The 23,255-nt window shown below is 43.4% G+C and overlaps 2 protein-coding genes across 2 annotated transcripts in view; one reads left to right on the forward strand and one right to left on the reverse strand.

Moving 5' to 3' along the window:
- EXOC5 (exocyst complex component 5) overlaps positions 1–9,159 on the reverse strand; it is a 41,900-nt gene extending 32,741 nt beyond the window's left edge. The window contains exons 1-2 of the mRNA XM_090034268.1: positions 9,073–9,159; positions 2,159–2,253 (exon numbers count right to left, since the gene is read on the reverse strand). Coding sequence (XP_089890394.1) covers positions 2,159–2,253; positions 9,073–9,099 — 122 coding nt within the window. The 5' untranslated portion in view covers positions 9,100–9,159. The remainder of the gene's footprint in view (positions 1–2,158; positions 2,254–9,072) is intronic.
- Positions 9,160–9,248: 89 nt separating this feature from the next.
- Positions 9,249–22,271, forward strand: AP5M1 (adaptor related protein complex 5 subunit mu 1). The gene is made up of 8 exons (XM_090034269.1): positions 9,249–9,353; positions 12,839–13,484; positions 15,123–15,350; positions 15,641–15,780; positions 17,881–17,966; positions 18,062–18,177; positions 18,455–18,551; positions 22,095–22,271. The coding sequence occupies exons 1-8, from the start codon at positions 9,286–9,288 to the stop codon at positions 22,175–22,177; spliced, it is 1,464 nt and encodes a 487-aa protein (XP_089890395.1). The 5' UTR covers positions 9,249–9,285; the 3' UTR covers positions 22,178–22,271.
- Positions 22,272–23,255: the final 984 nt, after the last annotated feature.

Consider the following 23,255-nt stretch of genomic DNA (forward strand, 5'->3'; position numbering starts at 1 on the left):
CTAAGCCCCAAGGTTAGTCATCCGGCTACCAGAGAAACCAGAGATGATGATGAGAAACTGCAAAGGATCCAGAGGCAAGTGGCAAAAGTGATAAAGAGTTAGAAAGCAAGCTATACAAGGAAGGCTTGAGAGAATCACGTGTGCTTAATCTGAACAAAAGGATACTAAGTGTGTGTGGGGGGGGGAGGAGAAAGAATGGAGCAGGAGGTTGCCCCACCAAGAGACTGCCACAAAGAAAAAAGGAAAAATATCAGATCCCCTTGGTCACAGAGAGCAGGACATGAAGTAATGGGTTTAAACTGCACCAAAACAGAGCTAAATTAAACCTCAGGGAACATCCCTAACCACAAGAATGGTATATCAATGGAACAAGCTGCCCAGGAAAGCTATGGAGTCTCCTTCATCAGAGGTTTTCATAAGAGGCTAAACACATTTGTCTGGGATGGTTTAGCAATCAATAATGCAGCCCTCATTTGTGCAGGGCACTGGATCAGATGACCCTTGAGGTCCCCTCCAACCCTAAGACTATATTATTCTGGTGTCTAACAACAACTTTTAAATTGCGAGTAAAAAAAAAGGAAGAAGGCACCTTCTCCCTGCCCCCCACAAACTGCACACTTCTGAAGGATGCAAGTATGCGGTCATTTTATGGCTCCAAGAAGAGCAGCATTTCTAAGATGCAAATCAGAAAGACCAACCCCAACACAAGTTCTTTTTGAAATATTAGAAATTAGATTGCTCAAGACAACACAGCCTTCCTCATGTTGATCAATGTGACAAGTATATTTTGCGAGAGGTTCTGAGATAGCACAAGAGTCATTCAACCCATCAAAGCTTAGATGTATTCAACAAGCAATTATCACGCCTCAGTCTAACTTCACAGGCTACAATACTGCTGCCAAACTAATACATTCGCACTTCTAAGAAAAATGCGATATAAAATCTTTACCAAAACTATCAATACATAGCAAGAATGGCTGGGCTAGTTAGGCAAAATCACGTCTCAAACCAACATTTCACCTTCATTAAGCAATAAAGGTATCAAGGCTATAGGTAGCGATGCACCGACAGAGAGTTTTGGGGCTAATACTAATGGACGATTTTTAACAACCCATATTGGCCGATACCAATCTGATTGCTGATACGTGGCCCAGCAGCATGGAGAACAGCGTCCAGCTGGTAAGTCTGCTGTGGGGGAAGGGGTGGGAGGGCATATCAAGGCCCCCATGGTGAGGGAGAGAGTGGGGCTGGCACTGGGAATACAGCAAGCGCTGCACAGCTAGGGCAGGGCATGGAACAGAGCTGCGGCTCATCCAGGAGACGCTAGGGGGTGGGTGGCCTCAACAGGGCAAGCCACTACCAGCTGGGGCTAGGGGCACCACTGAACCCTTCCTGGGGGAGGCAGCAGCTGTGCTGGGAGCTATGGAAAATTTTGGGGTGGCTGTAGTCCCCCCCCCCCCCCCCATAGCCCTGCTCTCAGCACTGTCACTGACTCCCTGGGTGCAGCCCAGCTTCCCCAAAGTCCTGTGCTGCCCCTGGCCCCAGCCCCCAGCAGCAGCCCACTCTTGCCCCGGACACAGATTCAGGGGGCACATGCCCCCCATGACCTCCTGGGGTGCATGCAGCAGCAGCAGTCACCCCCCTCCTTCCCCATGCCCTCTGGAAGAGCCATCCCAGCCCCACTCCCTCACTGCAGGGGCCTTTCTCTCTGCCACCCCACCAGGCCCCTTCTTTCCCTCATGCTCCTTCCCCACAACAGACTTACCAGCCAGACGCTGCTCTGCAAGCTGCCAGGCTGTCTGCGCGCATGCACACCACAGTTGATGGCAACATTAATCAGCCACATCAGCCAAAAAAGCCGATTGCTGATAATGTCAATTTTCCTTTTGCCAACACAATATGGACTGAAGTACTGGTGCACCTCTAGCAATAGGCCAAGAAATTTCTATTCAAAAAGCCCAAAAGAAAAAATGACCCCACCATAGGGTTCTGAAAGCTCACTAAAGACCTGGCTTGTGGTCATAAAATAACTGTTCTCCCAGTTTCTGACATCCTTAAATAAACAATGATACTACATATAGCCTTTTTGTTAAACATGTAAAAGCTTTTTAACAATTTCTAATTATACTAGCCCACCTATTATACACTTGCATTTTACCTTTTGGGATCGAAAGGTTCTACTCCACCTCTGGAACCTCCTCCAGGAGTTCTCCATGCCAGGCGTTCAATGTACTCGTCTGCCACAAAAGGCTCCTAGGCACAGAATAAAGATTCTTTAAAGCAGGCAATTTATTAAGTTGCTGTTTACACATTGTTATGAAAGCACTGTGTAAGATGATAAAGACCAAGTATAATCTTGACAATAACCCTCTGTCACCTTTCATGTTTATACATTAAGCTATAAGTCAGCCATCCTAAGAACAGTACAGCAAACCACTAGCTCAGACTGTTGAACTATGGTCTGCAGATTACTAAAATCTTGTTGATGGCAAGTAAAGAGGCTGACTCTTGTCCTTATTTCCAGAAGAGAGGAAAAAAAGAAAGCAAAAGGATGGTAAAAGTAAAGCAAAAAAGACTGGGAAAGTATGTGGGCATTCCTTCCTGCAGGAGAAATTTTCCCACCAGCAAGTTCTTCCACACTAAATGGGAAAGATCTTGCTCTTGAATCAGGCATGTTTCCTGCAGGAGAAATTTAACAAATGCTTGTAACGCTCATAGTTGCTACTGGGATTCTCCTGGTAGAAACCAAACACCTACACATGGCCAGAGACTACAGTGACCTCTTTCATAAAAGGAAAAGACACAGCGCAAAGACAGCTACCAACTCAAAATTTACTAATGTCATGTTCCCACATAACTGCCATACCTGCCAGAGATGTAAAACAACCGTGAATAGGAAGAAAGGGTGTCTCTCCACCCAGCAATGTTTTTCTTATGATGGAGACCTCATTGTGAAATCAAGAACCCTGACTTGCATTTTTTTACATTACCAGCAAAACAAACGTAGAAAAAAATATTATTAGTTTGTCTGATGACTCCATTAGTCACCATTTCCTCTTCAGTGCTACTAACAGACAATAGCCTCTTGAAACTCAAGAGCACAATTTTACCCTTTAAGGACATATGGATAATCCATTCCCTCACTTGAAATACTGTATTGTTCTACTGCCAAGAGATTTAAAGTCACTAAAATTAAGTCAGAAGTAAAAAGAAAGGAAAAGTCTAATTTAAACATTTGATACTTTCAGCTAGAAAAGCCTGCTTTTCATCTGCTAGTTCACAAGAAATAAAATGGTTCCTGTGGTTCACGCTATCAAAGCTATTCTGGCACCAGCGCAAAACTTCAAATGGCAAAACCCAGAACATTGGCCGCTATAATGTTCCATCTTATAAGACCCATCTATGAAATGGTAAAGAAGAAGCATCTAAACATATATTTTAATATACTGACAAATATACTTTGCATATTGAAATGTCATCTTACAGACAATAAAAAGATGTTCCCTTGTACTACAAGGTAAATGTCTACACAAAATTGGAAAGGTTAAAGCAAGTTTGAATTGAAGTGAGAACCTGGATTCTTTCCCAGAACTTAGAGGGTTATTTCCACCATACAGTTTTTACCCTGATAAAATGGTCTCTAACAACTCGAACTTAGTTTAAGTTAAGCAAAAACAAAGAAAGTAACCTGTTCCATATCTCCAAACTTCTCCAGTTTTTCATGGAATGTAGCAATGAGATATACTAGCAAATCAACCAGTGTACTTTTCTTCCTAACAGTTTTTTTTTCCCACTGGAAACATGAGTGCTCTGTCCAATCCAATTATAAAATTCCAACTAGTCACTAGAATTTTACATCCCTAAGACAATTCCTTCAAAAATTAATCTTACTGTCAAAGCTCACCCTAATATGCAAACTAACTTTCCTCTTACATTCATCCAATGGGTTGTAAATTATAATATTACATTTTCATATTAAAGATTTTCCCATTTTAAGCATAGGGCATTTTCTTCATAGTTCTTTAAATTAAAACCTCCAACCTCTAGCCATGCTTGTTGCTCTTCTCTACACTTATTTTTTTCATTCATTTAAAGGAAAATGAGAGAACTTAAGTGTGCTAGGCACTTCTAAAAGAAATAACAGGCTATGATCTTTTGCCTAAATAGCTTACAGTTCAGTTACCACTACTTCTTAAAGGTATGTGGCATTCAGAATGGGGTACAGTATTCCAGACGAGTCACACCAAAGAAAATGTTACAAACTCCATTACAATTTGACTTGCTTCAAATGTTATGTCTGTGTGCACCTAGAACTATTTCTTCTTTTCATTTTAGTATAATGACTTTGCAATGTGACTTTTAGGCAGCATATGCAAAGTGATGAGGTTGGAACAGACAGTTTATTTAATTGATCCTACCATTTCTGTGTCCCTCAGCATTAATGATTTCCTTCACAAGTTTATTAGCTTATAATATTTAGTGTTTGAAAAAATAAGGATTTAAAAAAAAAAGTTAGAATAATATGAATAAAGGTGTGTTCATGGAGCTGTTCACTTCAAACATGTATACTATTTGTTAAGCACTGACTAACTCGGCAGTGCACAAGAGAAGCAGCTCCTTTCTTAATAACTCTTAAAGTCTAAACAAGACAGACAAATCATTTTAAAGGTTTTTTTCCAGCCATATGCCTGGATGCTATTTTGTTAAAACAAGCTATTTGTACAGAATGTGTGTGGCCTGACACATGAGCACAAAATGTAAATGCTACAGTTTCACTGCAACATACCTGGGCTTCAATACATCTGTCCTGCCAAGAGTATTTCAGTGTATAATAAACATCAGTACAGAGCAGTGGTGCTCAACCTTTTGGGTACACTCGCCAAAGAAGCAGCCCAGAGCCAGTCAGCGACTGGATGAGCCCTCCATGCCAGGATCAGATTCTGGAGCCAGGCATCATCCCCTCACAGCCCTCTGCACTGGGACTGGGCCTTGGCATTGGGAGGACCTAACACCACCTCCTCCTACTGGAACTGGTCCCCAGGAGCCCCGGCACTGCTCCCTCTCTCACCTGCATTCCAGAACTGGGCCCTGGGATGACCCCCTCCCACTAGGATTGGGTCCTGGGGGGCTAGCACCATCCCCATCTTGCCAGGATAGAGCCTTTTCTCCAAATCTCCACACAGGGGCTGGTCCCTGGGGCCCAGCATCACCCCTGCCTGGCTTTGTACACTGGTATTGGTCAGTCCATAGGTCCAAGGGCTCTCAACAGGACAGGAAATTTGGAAGCAAGCCCCCTCGTCACCAAATTTCTGGACCCATGGAGACCCCCATGGTCCAGATGACACAGTGCCCCAGGCCACATCTGGCCCATGGGCCAGGGGCTGAGCCACCCTGGTATAGAGCACATATGATTCATGACCACAAACACTATCAAATGACTTCAGGTTCATTATTGCACATGGAAGGCTGTTTTCACGAGTAATATTTTAAATGGTATCACCCTAAAAATCTAATCAGATTTTTCCAAGTCAATTAAAAGAGCAATGATGTACTACACCCATCCTTGAATCTCCTTGACAATTTCTGTAGTATTACAACTACATTTCCCTCTGCTTGGTCCTTTGTGAAAGACACACGTGCGGGAGAAATTGATTATGTGCAAAATATTGACCAACACGTAAAGTAACAGGCATTTTCTCTCACTCTTCCAGTTCTAGCATTCTTACTGTAGCTCCTAAAATTGCTACATCGTTATTTTACTGTACTGACAATGCAAACCTAAACCACAGATCACAAATTTGTATGTTCAACTGCACATTTTTAACCTTATGTACTACTGCAATAATTTATTTGCAATCTTTCCCCATTTAACAGACTTAAACATTTGCATTTAAATTTACCTTACTACTGCAAATACTGCTGAAAATAAGTTATTGGAAAAGTAATTTTTAAACACCTAATCTCCTTTAGTGTTTTTAAATGAGCTCTAATAGTTGGTTTTTGTACACTTTTGAATTTCCCTCCCTCCAAAAGTAGAGGAATGAATTTGACCCTATCTATTCAATCAAAACCACATTTTATGAGATACATGATGAGCCAGACCCAAGGACTTTATTACCTGCTTCAGCTGTAAATGGCTGAACTGAGCAATTCACATTAAAACCCACTTGTATAACCATTGCTGAAATCTGTTTTCTCAGAATGAATGGAATCTGTAAGACATACCTGGTATATCAATTTCTATGTCATCCTGCCCAACACAACGCACATAATCAAACAGAAAGCAGGTGTTAAACATAGCTCCCCCCTCAAACCTAGCAACAAATCATCTTCCTTTACCTACATTCATCACAACAGTTTTTTTGTTACCAAGCCTTAAGTTGTTTCTGGGTTTTCTCCAGCAACCATGTATGTAATAAATCACAATATATTAACTTTTTTGCCTTCACGAAAAAAAAGACAGAGAGAGAGAGAGATTGTATTTTAACAAGTGTTTCAATCCTGGGATGTAGTCTAAAGGCCTTAACTCCACTACAATTTCCAACTACATCCCCATAGGGTCACGTAACAACCAACTGCACTTTGTAGTGTAGACAACACCTGTGGTGTGGTAGAAAATGCCAGACTGATCTGTTTTATTCCTACTCAAAGCACTAAGATAATTCCTAAGTTAGTGGCCAAACCACCCTACAAAATAGATCCTTACTGTCACCACACTGCGGGACAACCATTTACTCCAGGCACAACTATGGACTATGAGGGGAGCCAAAATATGGCTCTTTAACAGCTCTAACATGAAAGCAGTTACTGAGCTGTTTTTAATACCGCTTTTTTTTTTTTTCAGTCTCACAGGCAAAAAAAACCTATGTTAGCATTAAACCTATGTCATAAAACCAATATTATAACGTGGACGCAAAACAATAAGGATTAACAAATATATTTAAACTAAATAATACTGATAGGACCTTAGAGTCAAACAACAGATTGACTATTTCTGTGGACTACCAGCGACTACAGTAACATTTGCATCTGCTGATGTTAGTTCATGTCCATGCAATAGCAAAGTAAGGTGCACTACAGACTATTTCTTTATTGGTTCAATGGTTACAGCAGTAGTGAAAACTGGACACCTAGGTTTGATTTCCTGCTCTGCTATAGACTTACTGCATTACCCTGAGCACGTCACTAAGCTTTTCTATGCACTGGTTTGTATCCATTAAAATGAGGATAACGATACTTCCCTCTTGCAGAGTGGCACTGTGAAGATAACCAAGTTAAAGATTGTGAGGTGCTCAGCCACTATGGTTAGGAAACCTGAAAAAATACAATATTAGCATTGTAGCAGTATCCAAAGAGTCCAGTCTGCATCAGATCTCTTTTGCTATGCTATCCCGTTTCACTAAATCATAATAAAGGAGGGTGGGAGAAGGGACCTCCAAAACTCGAGTGCAACCCCCTGCCATCCAAATCCTTGTCTAACCTGTTCCTAAAACTAAAATCAACCCTACTGCACAACTACAAGGCATATTGCCCAAAAAAACACCTGCACCAGCCACAGGCAAAGCAGGGGGACAAAGCCATCAGTGTCCTGCCACCACGAGGGTTGTTAAGGTGCACTCAAGAAGAGGCATGTCCCTGCTGAGGAAGGCAAAACCCTCCAGTCCATACCAATCTGACCCTCCCTGGGCTCAACCCCTTCACCGTCTCCTCTGCTGCATGACTCCCCGTGCCTTTTTGTTTATCCACTCCATCCACAGCCCCCTCAAGCACCGAGACCTCCTGGTCAACCTCCTCCTGGTGCTAGCCAAGCTGGCCATCTATCTGCCCCAGAAGGAGGATCTGGTGGGAGGACACACAGGGCTGTTATCCTGTACTCACTGGATCATGTCTCCAGGCAGTTTAACTGGGCAGTGTCCACTGGCTCCTTGGCCTCATTCAAGGGCCAGGGGGCACTCTCTGGTGTGCTCCGCTTAGCGTCCCCCTCCGCAGCACTTGTTATAAGCCTACAACTCTCCCTGTTACGCATTTATTTGACTCAGCGATATCATATTGTACATCATATTGTTCATTATTGTACATGGGAGGCTGTTCACAAGAGTAATATTTGAAATGGGTATCCCCCTAAAAATCTAATCTCATTTTCCCAAGTCAGTTAAAAGAGCAATGATGTACTACACCAGTCCTTGAATCTCCTTGGCAATTTCTGTAGTATTACAACTATATTTATTATCTTTGGTTCTTGGTGAAAGAAACGCAGGTGGGGGAAATTGATGACGTGCAAAATCTGGATCAACATATAAAGAAAGGCATTTCCTTTCACTCTTCCACTTTCTAGCCTTCTTACAGTCACTCCTAAAATTGCTACATTGTTATTTTTACTCCAAACCAAAACTATAGACCACCAGTATGTATGTTCAACTGCAAATGTTTAAACTTACGTACTGTTGCGATACTGGATTTCCCACATCCCCCCATTTCACAGACTTAAACATCTGCACCAAAACACAGCACTAGTTAAACTAAACCTCCTGGTATTGTGACTATGCCCTTAGCCACCGAGCACAGCACCAGTTCGCCACGTTAGCTAGCTACTGACAACCGTAACACATCTCACACGGTATGAATTGCGCTAGTGAACCGTTGACCTCCGCAGTCATTAACCGTTTGACACAACGATACATTGGACATGTGACATGGCCTAAAAAAGGCTGTCTCCGGGCCGTGTCCAGGGCCTCCTTAGGCCTGTCCGAGGGCTGGTGGATGCTGTCTGCTGTGCTCTGCTCAGCATCCCCCACCTTGAGGCACTGGCTTTGACCCCCTCGCCCTCACCCCCGTCGGCTTTTCTTTCGTCCCAGCAGACGAGCTACTCCTCTCCCAGCCGCCTCTGCCTCTAAGGGAGACTTGTCGCTGTTCCCCTCGAAGGGAACGACTAGGCCTGAGCAGGACCCTGCAGGGCCGCCCTCCTGGCCCTCGCCCATCCCCGGGCCTAGCCGGCTCTGCCCCTGCCCAGGCCCGGCCCCACAACTGACAGTGGGGCGTTTCTGGGGACCCCCCGGCCCCGCGCGGCCCCACCTCGAACAGCTCGGCCGTGGCGGCCATGGCGGCGCCCACTCCTCACGCAACCGCGCCCGAACCCGACCCCGCCCCTCTCCAGCTGACAGCGCCGGAAACGAACCTCACTCCGCCCCCCGCCCGCTGACAGCGCCGGAAACGGGCCTCGCCCCGCCCCCTGCCCGCTGACAGCCGGAAACGGGCCTCGCCCCGCCCCCTGCCTCGCCCCCCGCCATGGCGCTGAGGGGGCTGTGGCTCGTCCGGCTGCAGCCCGGGGCCGCCGCCGTCCGGCTTTTCTCCAGGTGAGGCCGCCGGGCCCGCAGGGGAAGGGGCAGCTCCCGCGCGGGCGTTGCCAGCGCTCCCCCCGCGCCGTGTCGGCGGTCACCGAGCGGGGGCGTAACTCGTGCCTGGCTGCGAACACGCGAAACTGTGGGGGACAGTGGTGTCCCGGGCGGTCCCGGGCCCCTGACACGGGGAGCCCCGCGTCACGTGTCTGACTGTCCTCGTGCCAGACGGTTACAACACCGGGGTCACCGGTTAACCAGCGCGATTGATACCGTGTGAAATGGTATCAATGGTATCAAATGGTATCCTGTGTTATGGGACTCAGCGGAAAACTAGCGCGGTGCTCAGCAGCTAACTAGCACAGCGTTCAGCCGGTAACTAGGGTGGCTAACTAGCGTAGCGTTCAGCCGCTAAGTAGCACGGTGTTCAATACTTAACTAGCATGGCTAACTAGCGCAGTGTTCAGCAGCTAGAGCTGGAGTGGCTACTGTGGTCAAGTGATGCCACGTTGAGCACGTTACTGTGTTAAACAGTTAACTAAGAGTTAACTAATTGTGTTCAGTGTGTTACTGTATTAAATGGTTCATTGTATTAAACGTGTTATCGCAATAAACAACTAACACCATGTTAAGCAGCTAACTACCAGGATTAGCTAATGCCATGTTAAGTGTTACCGAATTCGACAGTAAACTAACACAGTTAACTAGCGCTGTGTTTAGTGGTTACCAGTGCGGTTAATGAACCCCACGTGCTAAACATGACCTTGCTCTTGGCAAGACGAGGGACAAGCGGAAAGCAGCGTGCTGTTTGCTTGTGGTGGTTGGTGGCAGAGACTCGGTAACTAAAACTCAGCTCTGCCTTGCCTGGCTACACTGTCCTGCTTAGACCTGGGCTGGGACAGACCAAACGCTTATGCAGGTAAACGGAGAAAGGAGGAGTTCCCATTTCAGAGCACACATCATCTGATCCGGTGTAAGCCTTCGGTCTGCCCTCTCCTAACCCACAGTAAGTGAAGTAACTGCAGTCACTTTTTCCTGCCTGAAATGGGGGGAAAAAAATTCTGCATTGGCCCGGGCAGCCCGTGGGGGTGACATATGGCCGATCCGGGAGGGACAGGCGGCACAGTGGCAGATAGGGCAAGAGGCAGAAAGCAGAGCAGTAGATGGGGCAGAGAGCACAGGGAGGAAGGCAAAAAGCAGAGCAGCAGATGAGGCAGGGTAAGGGGATCGGAATGGCACTCGGCAAGGACGCAGGGCTAGATGGTTGCACGCCTGCCAAAATGGTCAGCCCCATTCTTATGTCACACGCCAGTGAAGCCAAACCCATTGAAAGGAAGCAGTGTCCTCCCTTCCCCAGGGAGTCATCACATTGTGCACACGCTGCCTTGACAGTCCATCTTCACACAAGAAAAAGATTGGTCCTGAGCAGTCATTTCTGCCCCAGTCTTACAAGCTGCGATCCCGCAGGCCAGACCCTTGTACCTGAATAGAGCCCTGCCGACTCGGGCGGTCTTGTGTAGGTCTGCGAGGCTTCTTGCGTGTTGCTCGTTGCAGGTCTGGGTTGTCCGTCGTAACCAAATGAAAGAATCCTTTTTTAAATCTCAAATGCCACTGGCAGCTTTCACCTAGAAATCAAAATGAAATTTATAGCCATACAGGGTTCAGATACCAAACTAACATGATGCCAGTTAGGTGATTTATTCAGACAGACTGTCACCCTGACATTTTAGAAACGAAATCTGAAAATCTACAGTTTCTGATGAAGTAGTCAAAAAAGAAAAAGCTTTTATCTCTTCTTTTTTAAAAAAAAAAAAAAAGTTACTTTTCCTGTTCTTCCGTTTGATATGAAAGAGGGTCTTTTCAGTAAAAGAGTAACTGTGGTGTCTGAATAACTGGAGAAACACTGAAAGTGACTCAAACACACTGGCAAATGAGCTAAGTGAACTGAAAATATATTTTTAAAATGTCAATTTTAGCTTTAGCATCTTTCTATAACTGTACAGTATTTTTTTAAAGAAAAATGATTTCTCAAGATTTGTATGCATCGGAAACTGTTTTTAAGGTATTTAGAAATGGAGCAGTTTTAAATCAAAGGCATTTTCCTTGGAAGAATTGTGCAGGACCCTAAATATATATGGAGGAAAGGCATCAAAAAATAGAAGAGTATCAGATATGACAAGCTGCTCTTTTTTTGCTGGGACAGCATTTTTGCCTCTTTCCTAGTATCCTTTCTGATTGGAGAGGACTGAAGTTCTCCAAAAATAAGAGGAGGAAACTGCAGGTTTGGGACAAAGGGAAAAATGGTGGAACCTGGAGAAAAGAAGTAGGGGAGTGGATGAAAGCAGAGGTCTGCAATACTAATTCAGTACAGTTCAGAGATGATACCTTTTATTAAACCAACTAAGAAATTGCAAAAAAAAACCCTTTTTCTGCAAGCTTTCAGATTCACACGACCTTCCTCGGGGAAAATAAAGGGGGTAAAAAGTCCCCCATATGTAGACAATAAATATTTGCTAGAAAATAAATATTTTCTGCCTATGGGGATTTTTTTACCATCTTTATTTTCCCTAAGCCTGAGCAAGGGCATGTGTGCCCAAAAGCTTGCAGAAAGAGATATTTTGTTTGTAATTTTTTTTTTTTAGTTGGCCTAATAAAAGGTATCATCTGTGAACCAAGAGTTCTTTCTGAAGGCATTGCTTTTTAAATTTAGGCTGACAGACAAGCACAGTTTCATTGGAAAATCTGAACCTGTGTGTATTTCAAAACCTTTGTATATTAAGGCAAAAGTTGCTAATTAATTGCTAATTAACATTAATATTAAATTAATAATCACTGCTCTATAGATTTTAATTTGACTGTAGTTTTGGGATTACAGAATTATAAAACTCCATAGAGACATACCAGTTCAAAAACTACATTTTTATAACTAACATTGATATTATGCAGTAGAGTTCCTCTGCCATCTTCAAAATATTGTAACTGTAATGGTAACAGAAATGTTGCACTGGTCATGTATAAATTCACTTTTATTTGATTTGCGTCTTTATTCCCTGTTGTTTTTTCTGAAGCTTGTCTGAATATTAGTCTTCAGTAAGTTCTAGTGTCCTGGAAATGTTCAGGTTTTGAAATCTGCTGGATTGAAGTTATTAATGCTTGTTTTGTATAGTTTATATATATGTTTGTAGCAGAAAATATTATACCTAGAATATTAAATATATATTATGTGTATATATACATACACACATGCATAATGACATTCACTAGTCAGTTTTTACTTTTGTTCCAAGTTTCCAGTAACAATCCAGCCATCTCTAAGGATCTCAAGTATATGCAAAATAATATTTGTAATTATGTAGGTTCTAATCCTGCATCCCTGGAGCAGCACCTGGCCCCATTTGCACAACATTATAGTTCAGCCTATACAAATCAGGAAACGAGCCTGTTTTGAGTTCTGCTCAGGGGAACAGGAGTAAAACTAATTCATTTCTACTTCTGTATTGCAGGCGTTACCCCACTGTTGAAAAACGAGCCAAAACCTTCAATGGAGCAAGCTATGTAACTTTGCCAGAGGACAGCGTCTTTCTGAAGGCTTTGCTTTTTGAGCTTAGGCTGACGGATGAGGACAAGAACTTTGTGGACCATCGAGATAGCTGTTCTCGAATCAACAAGACTTCAGTGTATGCACTTTCTGTGGGAGGTGGAGATCTCTGGCCTGTCCTTGCCTTTCAGAAAAGCGGATTGCTATATGTTTGTCTTCCCTTAGTTGAACAGTCCTTGAAGCCGCACCCTCCCCTCATTAACATTAGTGGAATCTCACAAGCATTTGCTATCTTGTCAGGACTGCTGGTCTTCATTAACTCCAGTCAGAATAACGAAGCTGAGATAAATGCCAAAGTAGGCCAGCTTCCAAATTTGTTGATGCAAGCCTGTCCACTTGGCACCCCGTTAGACACTAATTTGAATGGCTTGTTAGATAGCACCCAGATTGCTTCCACCAACCACACACAAAAGCAACCAGTGTGGAGAGTGAGCACGTACAAAGGCAAACCTCAGGTTAATGTTTGCATCACTGAAAAAGTCAAGTCCATGCAATATGACAAAAGGGATATTGCAGACACGTGGCAGGTTTATGGAACTGTAACTTGCAAGGTGAGGATATTTCTAGGACAAATCTTCCTGACCTATTTAACACATGAATGCGCTAGGGGAAAAAAAGTAGAAATTCAGCTCGTTTTATCTTGGCATACAGGCAGTCAAACATAAAAGAGTGTTAATGTCTAAGAGTGTATCAGAGAAGATATTTATTAAATTAATGCTTTAGATCAGAGTAAAGAGTTTGGCTTACTGTTACTTTCTTGCATGTGTTGTGCATTTTTTGATCACTATTTTTGGATCTAAAACTGGCGCTCTCTTCCAGTAGGAACCTCATCCTATTTCACAAGACATTATTTTCATAAGAAATAATTTCATAAAGTGTATTTATATAAGGATAATGGCTGGGGAGTTGTGCTGATATGCCAACTTTACTTCAACTAATATTATGGTTAATGAATCAGAATTCTTTAATATTAAAAGGTTATTTTAATAACCTTAGTACTTAAAAAAAAAAAAAAAAAAAAAAACCTCAGTTTTTAAATTAAATCTTACCTCTCTCTTATTTCATAGATTCATAGATGGTAGGGTCGAAAGGGACCTCAATCTCAATAGTTTATCAAGGCTGACCCCTGCCCTGGGCAGGAAAGAGCGCTGGGGTTAGATGAGCCCAACCAGATGCATGTCTAGCCTCCTCCTAAAGACCCCCAAGTTCTTCTGCTCTTCTTAGCATATGCGATGCTATTAGATTTAGCAAGATCAGGAATCTGGAAAAATAAAACAGTTTTAGAATTCTTTTGAATAGCTTTCGTAGGTGTTCAATTTTTATTACCAATAATGGGGAAACATAAGTCAATCAAAATGTATGATAAGCATGTTACAGTGTGTCCTTTTAAAACTGAATCTTGTGGTTGTATTGTCTTCTCTTCGTTATAAAGTGTGCTGAGGAATTGTCTGACATTACTTTCATGAACAACTTTTTAGCTGCTATTGTTTTATAAGGAGAGAGCAATCCCAGTGCAGTGCATGGCAATAATTTAATTATTAGCAGTAGCTGGTGGTATGCTCATCTCACAGGGAGCCTGACCTAAACATATTGCTCCTGAAGAGTTGAGGTTATTTCCTACCAATGGTACTGGTGAGTCTTCCCTTGCTAGAGAACTTCCTTCTGTCCATGGGGATCGTTTCTGGGTCATTTTTGAGAGTGGATACATAAAAGAAAAGTACTAGTATAATCATGCTTTGCTGAGGTAGCACAACAAGTGAACTAGACAATAGGTGGCACAGCAGGTTCTCTCTGTGATGTAGCTGATGAGATATCTCTGTAGCCATTAACAGCATGTTTGGATCTATAAAACACATGTAGGAATAGCTGAATTAAATGGATGACTAACTATTGAATGTGTTTATATGCAGTTCGTGGTATAATATCAGTTACTGTGTTTGCCATTGCATCTAGAGACTGTATATCAGTTTAACAAATCTTTGTTAATAATCCTTAGGGCAGTATCAAAGGAAGCTCTGAAATTGAGAAAAGGGCCCACATTTGACCATGTTTCTGTTGCTTCTCAAATTCAAGCTACTTCAAATTTGTCAGCAGGCTTTTAATGCCTCTTTCATTTTCAAATATCTGGTTTGGATTTTGGAACTGGTCCTAGGCAACACAGTTTCTGGACTTTGTTTTTTTTTCCCCAGTGTGATTTAGAAGGAGCTGCATCAAATGTAACTATCAGCGTGAACCTCCCTGCCAATGGCTCTCCGCTCCAAGATATCCTGGTCCATCCCTGTGTGACCTCCCTCGACTCTGCAATTCTTACTGCTAGTAGTGTTGATGGAATGGATGACTCTGCATTCAGTGGGCCTTACAAATTTCCTTTCACTCCTCCTTCAGATTTGTTCGACTTATGCTACTATACTTCCCAGGTAATAACCTTCCCCTTTCTGTAGTCTTTGAGTTTCTGAATGAGCTTCCTTAGGAATAAAAAAATCTTTTCTCTAGGCTGTAGAACAAGCATACACTGCCTAAAGCCATTTCTAGCACACCACTGCTCCATGTAGCTCAAGCTGCATGAAGAGGCTGCCTTGCAGTGCTATTAAAATGTACACTCGTTAACATAAATATGTCATTTAAATTAAAATTATTTACTTCCTGTTCAAGTAGCTTATAGCAAACCTCTAGAAAATTATTCCTAAAATGAATCTGTTTTCCCCAGGTGCCTGTCCCACCAATTTTGGGATTTTACCAATTGAAGGAAGAAGAATCACAACTAAAATTAACAATAAATTTAAAGCTTCATGAAAGTGTGAAAAATGCTTTTGAGTATTGTGAAGCACGTATACCTTTTTCTAATAGGTAAGAAGAAATCCCAAATTTTCTCCACCTGTGCAATAACCTAGCTTCTCAGATTAAGGACAATAAGAAGTCTTTTTTTAAATACTTAGGGGGCAAAAAGAAGGTCCCAGGTAATATGGGGCCCTTGCAGGACGTGTTGGGAAATTTGGTTGTCACACCAGACAGCAAAGCTAACATGTTTAACGATTTCTTTGCCTCTGTCTTCCTAAGTAGGGACCAGAACAGCCACCTCCCTGCTGGGCCCCCTCGGGCCCCAGGGGAGGCACACCTGGGCCAAAGGTTAGCGAGGAACTAGTTAGGGAGCTTCTGGAGGGGAGCTGGACGTATTCAAGTCAGCCGGCCCGGACGATCTCCACCCTAGAGTCCTAAAGGAATTGGCCAAGGTCATTGCAGGACCCCTGGCACAGCTTTATGAGCACTCGTGGTGCTCTGGTGTGGTCCCAGAGGACTGGAAGAGGGCCAACGTGGTTCCCATCTTCAAAAAGGGGAGGAAGGAGGACCCAGGAAACTATAGGCCAGTTAGTCTTACCTCAATCCTAGGCAAGCTGTTTGAGAAAATTATGCTGGCACACATCCATGAGGGGCCAGCAGGGGACTGCATGCTTAGGGGCAACCAACATGGGTTCATCAGTGGCAGGTCCTGTCAGACCAACCTGGTGGCCTTGTGTGATCAGATTACCAGATCATTAGATGCAGGGGTAGCAGTGGACATAGTCTTCCTGGACTTCCGGAAGGCTTTTGACACTGTCTCTCACCCCGTTCTCATTAAGAAACTGGGGGACTGTGGTGTTGACACCCACACAGTCAATTGGGTCGCCAACTGGCTGGAGGGCCACACCCAGAGGGTGGTGGTGGATGGGTCCTTCTCAACTTGGAAGGACGTGGGCAGTGGGGTTCCGCAGGGCTCGGTCCTCGGGCCCGCACTGTTCAACATCTTCATCAGTGATTTGGATGAGAGGGGTAAAAAGCACCCTGTTCAAATTTGCTGATGACACTAAGATGTGGGGGGATGTTGGCACACTAGAAGGAAGCATCAGGCTACAATCAGACCTAGACAGGCTACAAGGGTGGGTGGATGTGAATAGGATGGGATTCAACACTGACAAGTGCAAGGTGATGCACCTGGGGAGGAACAACCGGCACCATACCTACAGGTTGGGGAACTCCCCTCTTGTCAGCACGGAGGCGGAAAAGGATCTTGGAGTCATAATTGACTCCAAGATGAACATGGGCCAGCAGTGTGGGGAGGCAGTCAGGAAGGCCAACCGCACCTTGTCATGCATCCACAGATGCATCTCAAGCAGGTCCAAAGAGGTGATCCTCCCCCTCTATGCGGCACTGGTCAGGCCGCAGCTGGAGTACTGCGTCCAGTTCTGGGCGCCGCACTTCAAGAGGGATGTGGACAGCATGGAGAGGGTCCAGAGGAGGGCCACTCGCATGATCAGGGGGCAGCAGGGCAGGCCCTATGAGGAGAGGCTACGGGACCTGAACCTGTTCAGCCTCCAAAAGAGAAGGCTGAGGGGGGATCTAGTGGCCTGTTATAAACTAGTCAGGGGGGATCAGCAGGCATTGGGGGAGTCACTGTTCCCCCGAGCACTGTCAGGAGTGACCAGGGAATAACGGTCGGTTTAAGCTGGCAGAGGGTAGGTTTAGGTTAGATATCAGGAGGCGCGACTTCACGGTCAGGGCGGCTAGGATCTGGAACCAACTTCCAAGAGAAGTGGTGCTGGCTCCTACCCTGGGGGTTTTTAAGAGGAGGTTGAATGAACATCTTGCTGGGGTCGTTTGACCCCAGTATTATTTCCTGCCATGGCAGGGGGTCAGACTAGATGATCTACTCAGGTCCCTTCCGACCCTAGAAACTATGAAACTATGAAAAAGGCCTATTGTACTTATGCTTTTGAAACTACAGTGATCCCTTTGGTTGTAATTTCTTTCCATAAACTGGTGGTACGTTCAATTTAGTATGATCCAGATTTGCACACCTTTAATATTGGCTTCAATTTCAACACATTAAATGCTTCTTTGAATAAAACAGATGTCACCAAATTGTTGTATAGTGTGAATTACAGTAGCATTTTATCCTGTTTTGTGCAATAGGGGTCCAATCACTCATTTGGAGTACAAAGTTAGCTATGGGCAACTGGATTTATCACGGGAGAAAAGCTTGCTGGTTTGGGTTATAGGTAAGCCGAATGCAGTATCTTTTTTATTGAGAGTTAGTTTTGTGTACTGTTGACTCATTTTACTCGAGTTTTATTGAGCCTGTTTCTGTTTTTAGGACAAAAGTTTCCCAAATCTTTGGAAATTTCCCTTTCTGGAACAGTGACTTTTGGTTCTATTAATAAAGAGCATTCAGTTGATCCAATATGCACTGGGAACACTGCATATATAAAAGTAAGTTTTGGCCTGTACAAGAAGATGCATTAATAATCAGGTTTTTAGTTAAATTGGCAAGGTAACCACATTGATTTGCATCATCTGCTGCTATTAATGCTTTTGTTTTCTGTGTGCGTTTTTCTATATTCTTGTTGCCAGGCTACTACTTCCTATCAGTCTTCTCCATTTATACACCAAACATTTGTATAGCAGGCATGGTGAACTGTGTAGGTATCCATCATTTATCCATGAAAGAAACAATATATATTTCACCACATTTTCTTTGTTTCTATAGCTATATTTCAGGATCCCAGATTATACCCTCACTGGATGTTATACAGACCAGCATTCTGTTCAGGTCTTTTCATCAGGAAAACCAAAGATTAATACATGTGAGTTAGTTAAAATTGTTGATTACTTAATTGACATTATATTGGGGGACTTATAAAATACAAAGCTTAAACAACCAATGTTAGATCTTCTTGTTTTATTAAACAGTTTTCTATGTAAACTTTTATTGTTTTGCAAAACATTTTTTTCTGCCAACTTAAACATTAAATAACCTTTTAAGTCAGATGTTCTGGTTGAGAAAGTAAGCCTGGTTGAGAATGTAAGCCTGGTTGAGCCTGACAAGATTATTTACTAGAGGAATATACTTGTAGATGGTAACTTAGACAGCAGCAACCATGAGATGATTGTTTTCAGGATCTTGAGGAAGGGAAAGATCTAGAGCAGCAGAGTAAGGACCTTGGACTTCAGAAAAAAAGACTTTGACTTACTCAGGGAATTCATGGGCAGGATCCCCTAGGAATCTAGTCTGAGGGGAGAGGAGTCCAGGAGAGCTGGCTGTACTTTAAAGAAGCCTGACTGAGTGTGCAGGGACAAACCATCCCAATGCGCAGGAGGACTAGCAAGTATGGCAGAAGACCAGCTTGGCTTAGCAGGGAACTCTTCAGTAAACTAAATCACAAAAAGAAAGCTTATAAGAAGTGGAAACTTGGACAAACAACTAGGGAGGAGTAGAAGATATATTGCTCAGGCATACGAGGATGAAGTCAGGAAGGACAAAGCACAATTGGAGTTGCAGCTAGCAAGGGACATGAAGGGAAATGAGAAGGGTTCTCTAAGTGTGTCAGCAACAAGAGGAAAATCAGGGAAAGTGTAAGTCTTTTACTGAATGGGGGAAGCAGCCTTGTGACAGAGGATGCAGGAAAGGCTGAAGTGCTCAATGCCTTTTTCACCTCAGTCTTCACAGGCAAGGTCAGCTCCCAGAGTACAGCACTGGGCAGCACAGTTTGGGGAGGAGGTGAGCAACCAACAATGGTGAAAGAACAGGTTAGGGACTATTTAGAAAAAGTGGACATGTACAAATCCATGGGCTGGATGGGATGCACCCAACGGTGCTGGGGGAGTTGACTGATGTAATTGCAGAGCTGTTAGCCATCATCTTTCAAAACTCATGGTAATCAGGAAGGGTCCTGGATGATTGGAAAAAGGCAAATATAGTGCCCATATTTAAGAAAGGGAAAAAAGGAAGATCCAGAGAACTACAGACCAGTCGGCCTCACCTCACTCCTTGGAAAAATCATGGAGCAAGTCCTCAAGGAATCTATTTCTAAGCACTTGGAGGAGAAGGTGATTAGGAGCAGTCAGCATGGATTCACCAAGGGCAAGTCATGCCTGACCAACCTGATTGCCTTCTGTGATGAGGGTGACTGGCTCTGTGGATGCAGGGAAACCAGTGCATGTGGTGTATCTTGATTTTTAGGAAGGTTTTTCATATGGTCTCCCACAGCATTCTCACAGGCAATTTAGGGCGCACAGGCTGGATGAATGGACTATAAGGTGGATAAAAAACTGGCTGGAGCATCAGGTTCAGACGGTAGTAATCAGTGGTTAAATAGCTATTGGCAGCCGGTATCAAGTGGATTGCCCAGGGTCAATCCTGGGGCAAGTTTTGTTCAATATCTCTATCGGTGGCCTGGATGATGGCATAGAGAGCACCCTCAGCAAGTCTGCAGATGAAACTATGCTGGGAGTAGTAGATACACTGGAGGGTAGGGCTAGGATTCGGAGAGACCTAGAGAAGTTGGAGGATTTGGCCAAAAGGAATCTCATGAGGTTCAACAAGGACAAGTGCAAAGCCCTGCACTTAGGACGCAGCAATCCCGTGCACAGTACAGGCTGGGGCTGACTGGCTGGGCAGCAGCTTTACAGAAAAGGACCTGGGGGTGGCAGTGGACAATAAACTGAATATGAGCCAGCAGTGTGCCCAGTTGCCAAGAAGGCTGACATCATCCTGGGCTGCATTGGTAGGAGTGTTGCCAGTAGATTGCGGGAAGTGATTATTCCCCTCTATTCAGCACCGGTGGGGCCACATCTGGGGTCCTGTGCCCAGTTTTGGACCCCCCACTACAGAAAGGATGTGGACAAATTGGAGTGAGAGTCCAGCGGAGGGCAGCAAAAATGGTGAGAGGGCTAGGGGGACATGATTTATGAGGACAGGCTGAAGGAACTGGGCTTATTTAGTCTGGAGAAGAGAAGACTGAGAGGAGTTTTAATAGCGAAGACTGAGAGGAGATTTAATAGCAGCCTTCAACTACCCAAAGGGCAGTTACAAAGAGGATGGAGCTGGACTGTTCTCAGCGGTGGCAGACGATAGAACAAGGAGCAATGGTCTCAAGTTGCAGCAAGCAAAGTTTAGGTTAGATATTAGGAAGAATTTTTTAGCTAGGAGGTAGTCAAGCATTGGAACAGGTTACCCAGAGGTTGAATCTCCATCCTTGGAGGTTTTTAAGACCTAGCTAGACAAAGCCTTGGCTGGGATGATCTAGTTGGGGTTGGTCCTGTTTTGAGAAGGGGGTTGGACTAGATGACCCCCTGAGGTCCCTTCCAACCCTAATTTTCTATAACTCTGTGATTTACATGGTAATTAGAAATATTTTACCTGCTCTTACAGCAAATATCATAGTCTTCTGACCTATTACAGGCTATATTTATCCATCGTGATCTTAGGCTACCTGCTGTACTTAGCTCCCACCTTAAATGAGGTCTATTTAAAACGTTTTTTGTAGTATGCACCTTCTCCAAACAATGCTTCAGGACAGAAATCTGTATGTTTTCAAATGGTTTATTTTCTCTAGGTACCTCTTCAATCACCATTATCATAGCATTTGAGCACTGTGCACTTTTTAATGTAAATCCACTGAATACCCCCCTGTTAGTAAAATGCCATTATGCTTTTTGTACAAATGAGGAAATTGAAGGAAGAGGGGCAGTGAAACTGGCCTAAGATCACAGGAGTCTATATATTACCAGAGCCTGCTGAGTTCAAGGCTAGTGCTTTAACCACTGCAGCATTCTTCCCAAGTAGTCAAACACATATGATTCCTGAATTTTCACCAGCTGAGTACTACTGTAATGCACGTATTAGATTCCTGTTAAGTGTGAGCAGCCATGGCTAATAAAGGCACTTACCTTGCCTGCTTTCTAAGTTTTGTAACTTGTTACAGCTATATCCACAGAAGGTTGAGAATTCCTTGTGGAAACTCTGCTGCCTTGCTGTTTGTGGTCTGACAAGTCAAATTCAGTTATAAATTGCAACACGGCATCTTATTTTTCCTAGTGCATGTACTTATGTTGAGCAATTTATATTCATTGAACAAAATCCAAACCGCATACCTGCTTTTCAGTTAACCCCGTTTGAATGATTGACTGATGACTAAGTAAAGGTGATAGTAAAGGTGAATGAAGCTGAGACTTTAAATGACTCATTATTATTGTTTGAAAATAATAATATGGGTATTACGTTTAAACGAGACTGTTACGCTTTTTTGTAAATTTGTGAGACTGGATTAGTAGTCTCTTAAGGGTTCAAGGGATGTTGCAATGTAAGCCGCTGCATCATGATGCTTATTTTCTGTCTCTTTTTTTAGCCCGGGAATTGATTTCTTCAGATTACTACATCTGGAATTCCAAAGCACCGGCACCTGTAGTGTACAGAACTTTATTTTTCTAATTTCGCAATGAAAGTTTTTGTATCAGAACAGAAATGACAGTGAATGAAAGTAATGTTAACATGGTGAAAAATAAATTTGCTATAGTATTTTTAATTTGTCTATTTGTACTTAAGCTCCTGGGGGTGGTTTGTTGTTGGTTTTTTTGGAAGACTTATGAATTGAATTAAAATGTGTTTACTTTACACATTTTAGTCATAGATACTGTTTGAAAGAGCATGCTTTTAAAATCAGATTTTCCTCCTCACGTACATTTTAATCTCTAAAATTAACTTTTACAAAATAAGGATCCTGTACTGCAAGCTAGAATGGGTGGACACCTGTTCCAGCACCAGACTTTAGTGGGAATCTGGACAAAGACAGTCTACCTTCATGTAAAAAAAAATGTAGGGTTTAGACCACGAAAAGCCCATTCTGACTTCTACAGAGCATCGGATGAGGGAGCTCAAGTTTGCAAAAGCTTCTGCCTCTCTGAGTGAGTCTATAACAGTGGGGCATAACCTTTTTTGCAGGCATGCCACAAATTAGTCCCACACCCTCCCTGAGGGCCACTCTGATCCTCTTCCTCTGCTCAATCTCTTGCTCTTATTTCTTCTCCATGTTTTGTGCTCCCTGCCCAGTCTCTTCCTCTGCTTTCTGCCCCATCAGCTGCTCTGCCACCTATCCCCTCCCTGGTCTGCCAGCTGCCACGCACAAAGGCGGCTTGTGTAGCTTTTGTCACCTGTGCCACATGATGGCCACCCCTGGTTTACAAGGTGCATCTCTGCCCTGCTTTTTACTCTAATAAAGTCAGATTGGTCCTTAGTCGCAGAAAAATATAATAGCAAAGAATCAGTGTCTATATTCTTTAACCTACCACTGCTCTTCTCAGTTTGTTTTAACAAAATAATTATATTATCGTTATGGGCAAAAGAAGATGAATACTCACTCATTTAAATGATTTTAGGAACAGCAATATGACATCAATTGCGTCATGAAATGTGTGAGGCATAACTACGTAACTAATATTAATATCTCTACCTTCAGCAGAAGTCATCTGAAACTTCGCTTTTCATACACATCTCCAAAGGGCGCTGTTAT

This window comes from Crocodylus siamensis, chromosome 2 (assembly GCF_052110815.1).
Source record: "Crocodylus siamensis isolate JL-2025a chromosome 2, ASM5211081v1, whole genome shotgun sequence".
Taxonomy (NCBI): domain Eukaryota; kingdom Metazoa; phylum Chordata; order Crocodylia; family Crocodylidae; genus Crocodylus; species Crocodylus siamensis.

Coding starts and splice junctions, on each gene's coding strand:
- AP5M1 (XM_090034269.1), top strand. CDS start 9,286: ATGGCGCTGAGGGGGCTGTGGCTCGTCCGGCTGCAGCCCGGGGCCGCC. Junction 13,485..15,122: donor ATGGAACTGTAACTTGCAAG/GTGAGGATATTT, acceptor TTTTTTCCCCAG/TGTGATTTAGAAGGAGCTGC. Junction 18,178..18,454: donor GGAACACTGCATATATAAAA/GTAAGTTTTGGC, acceptor TTGTTTCTATAG/CTATATTTCAGGATCCCAGA.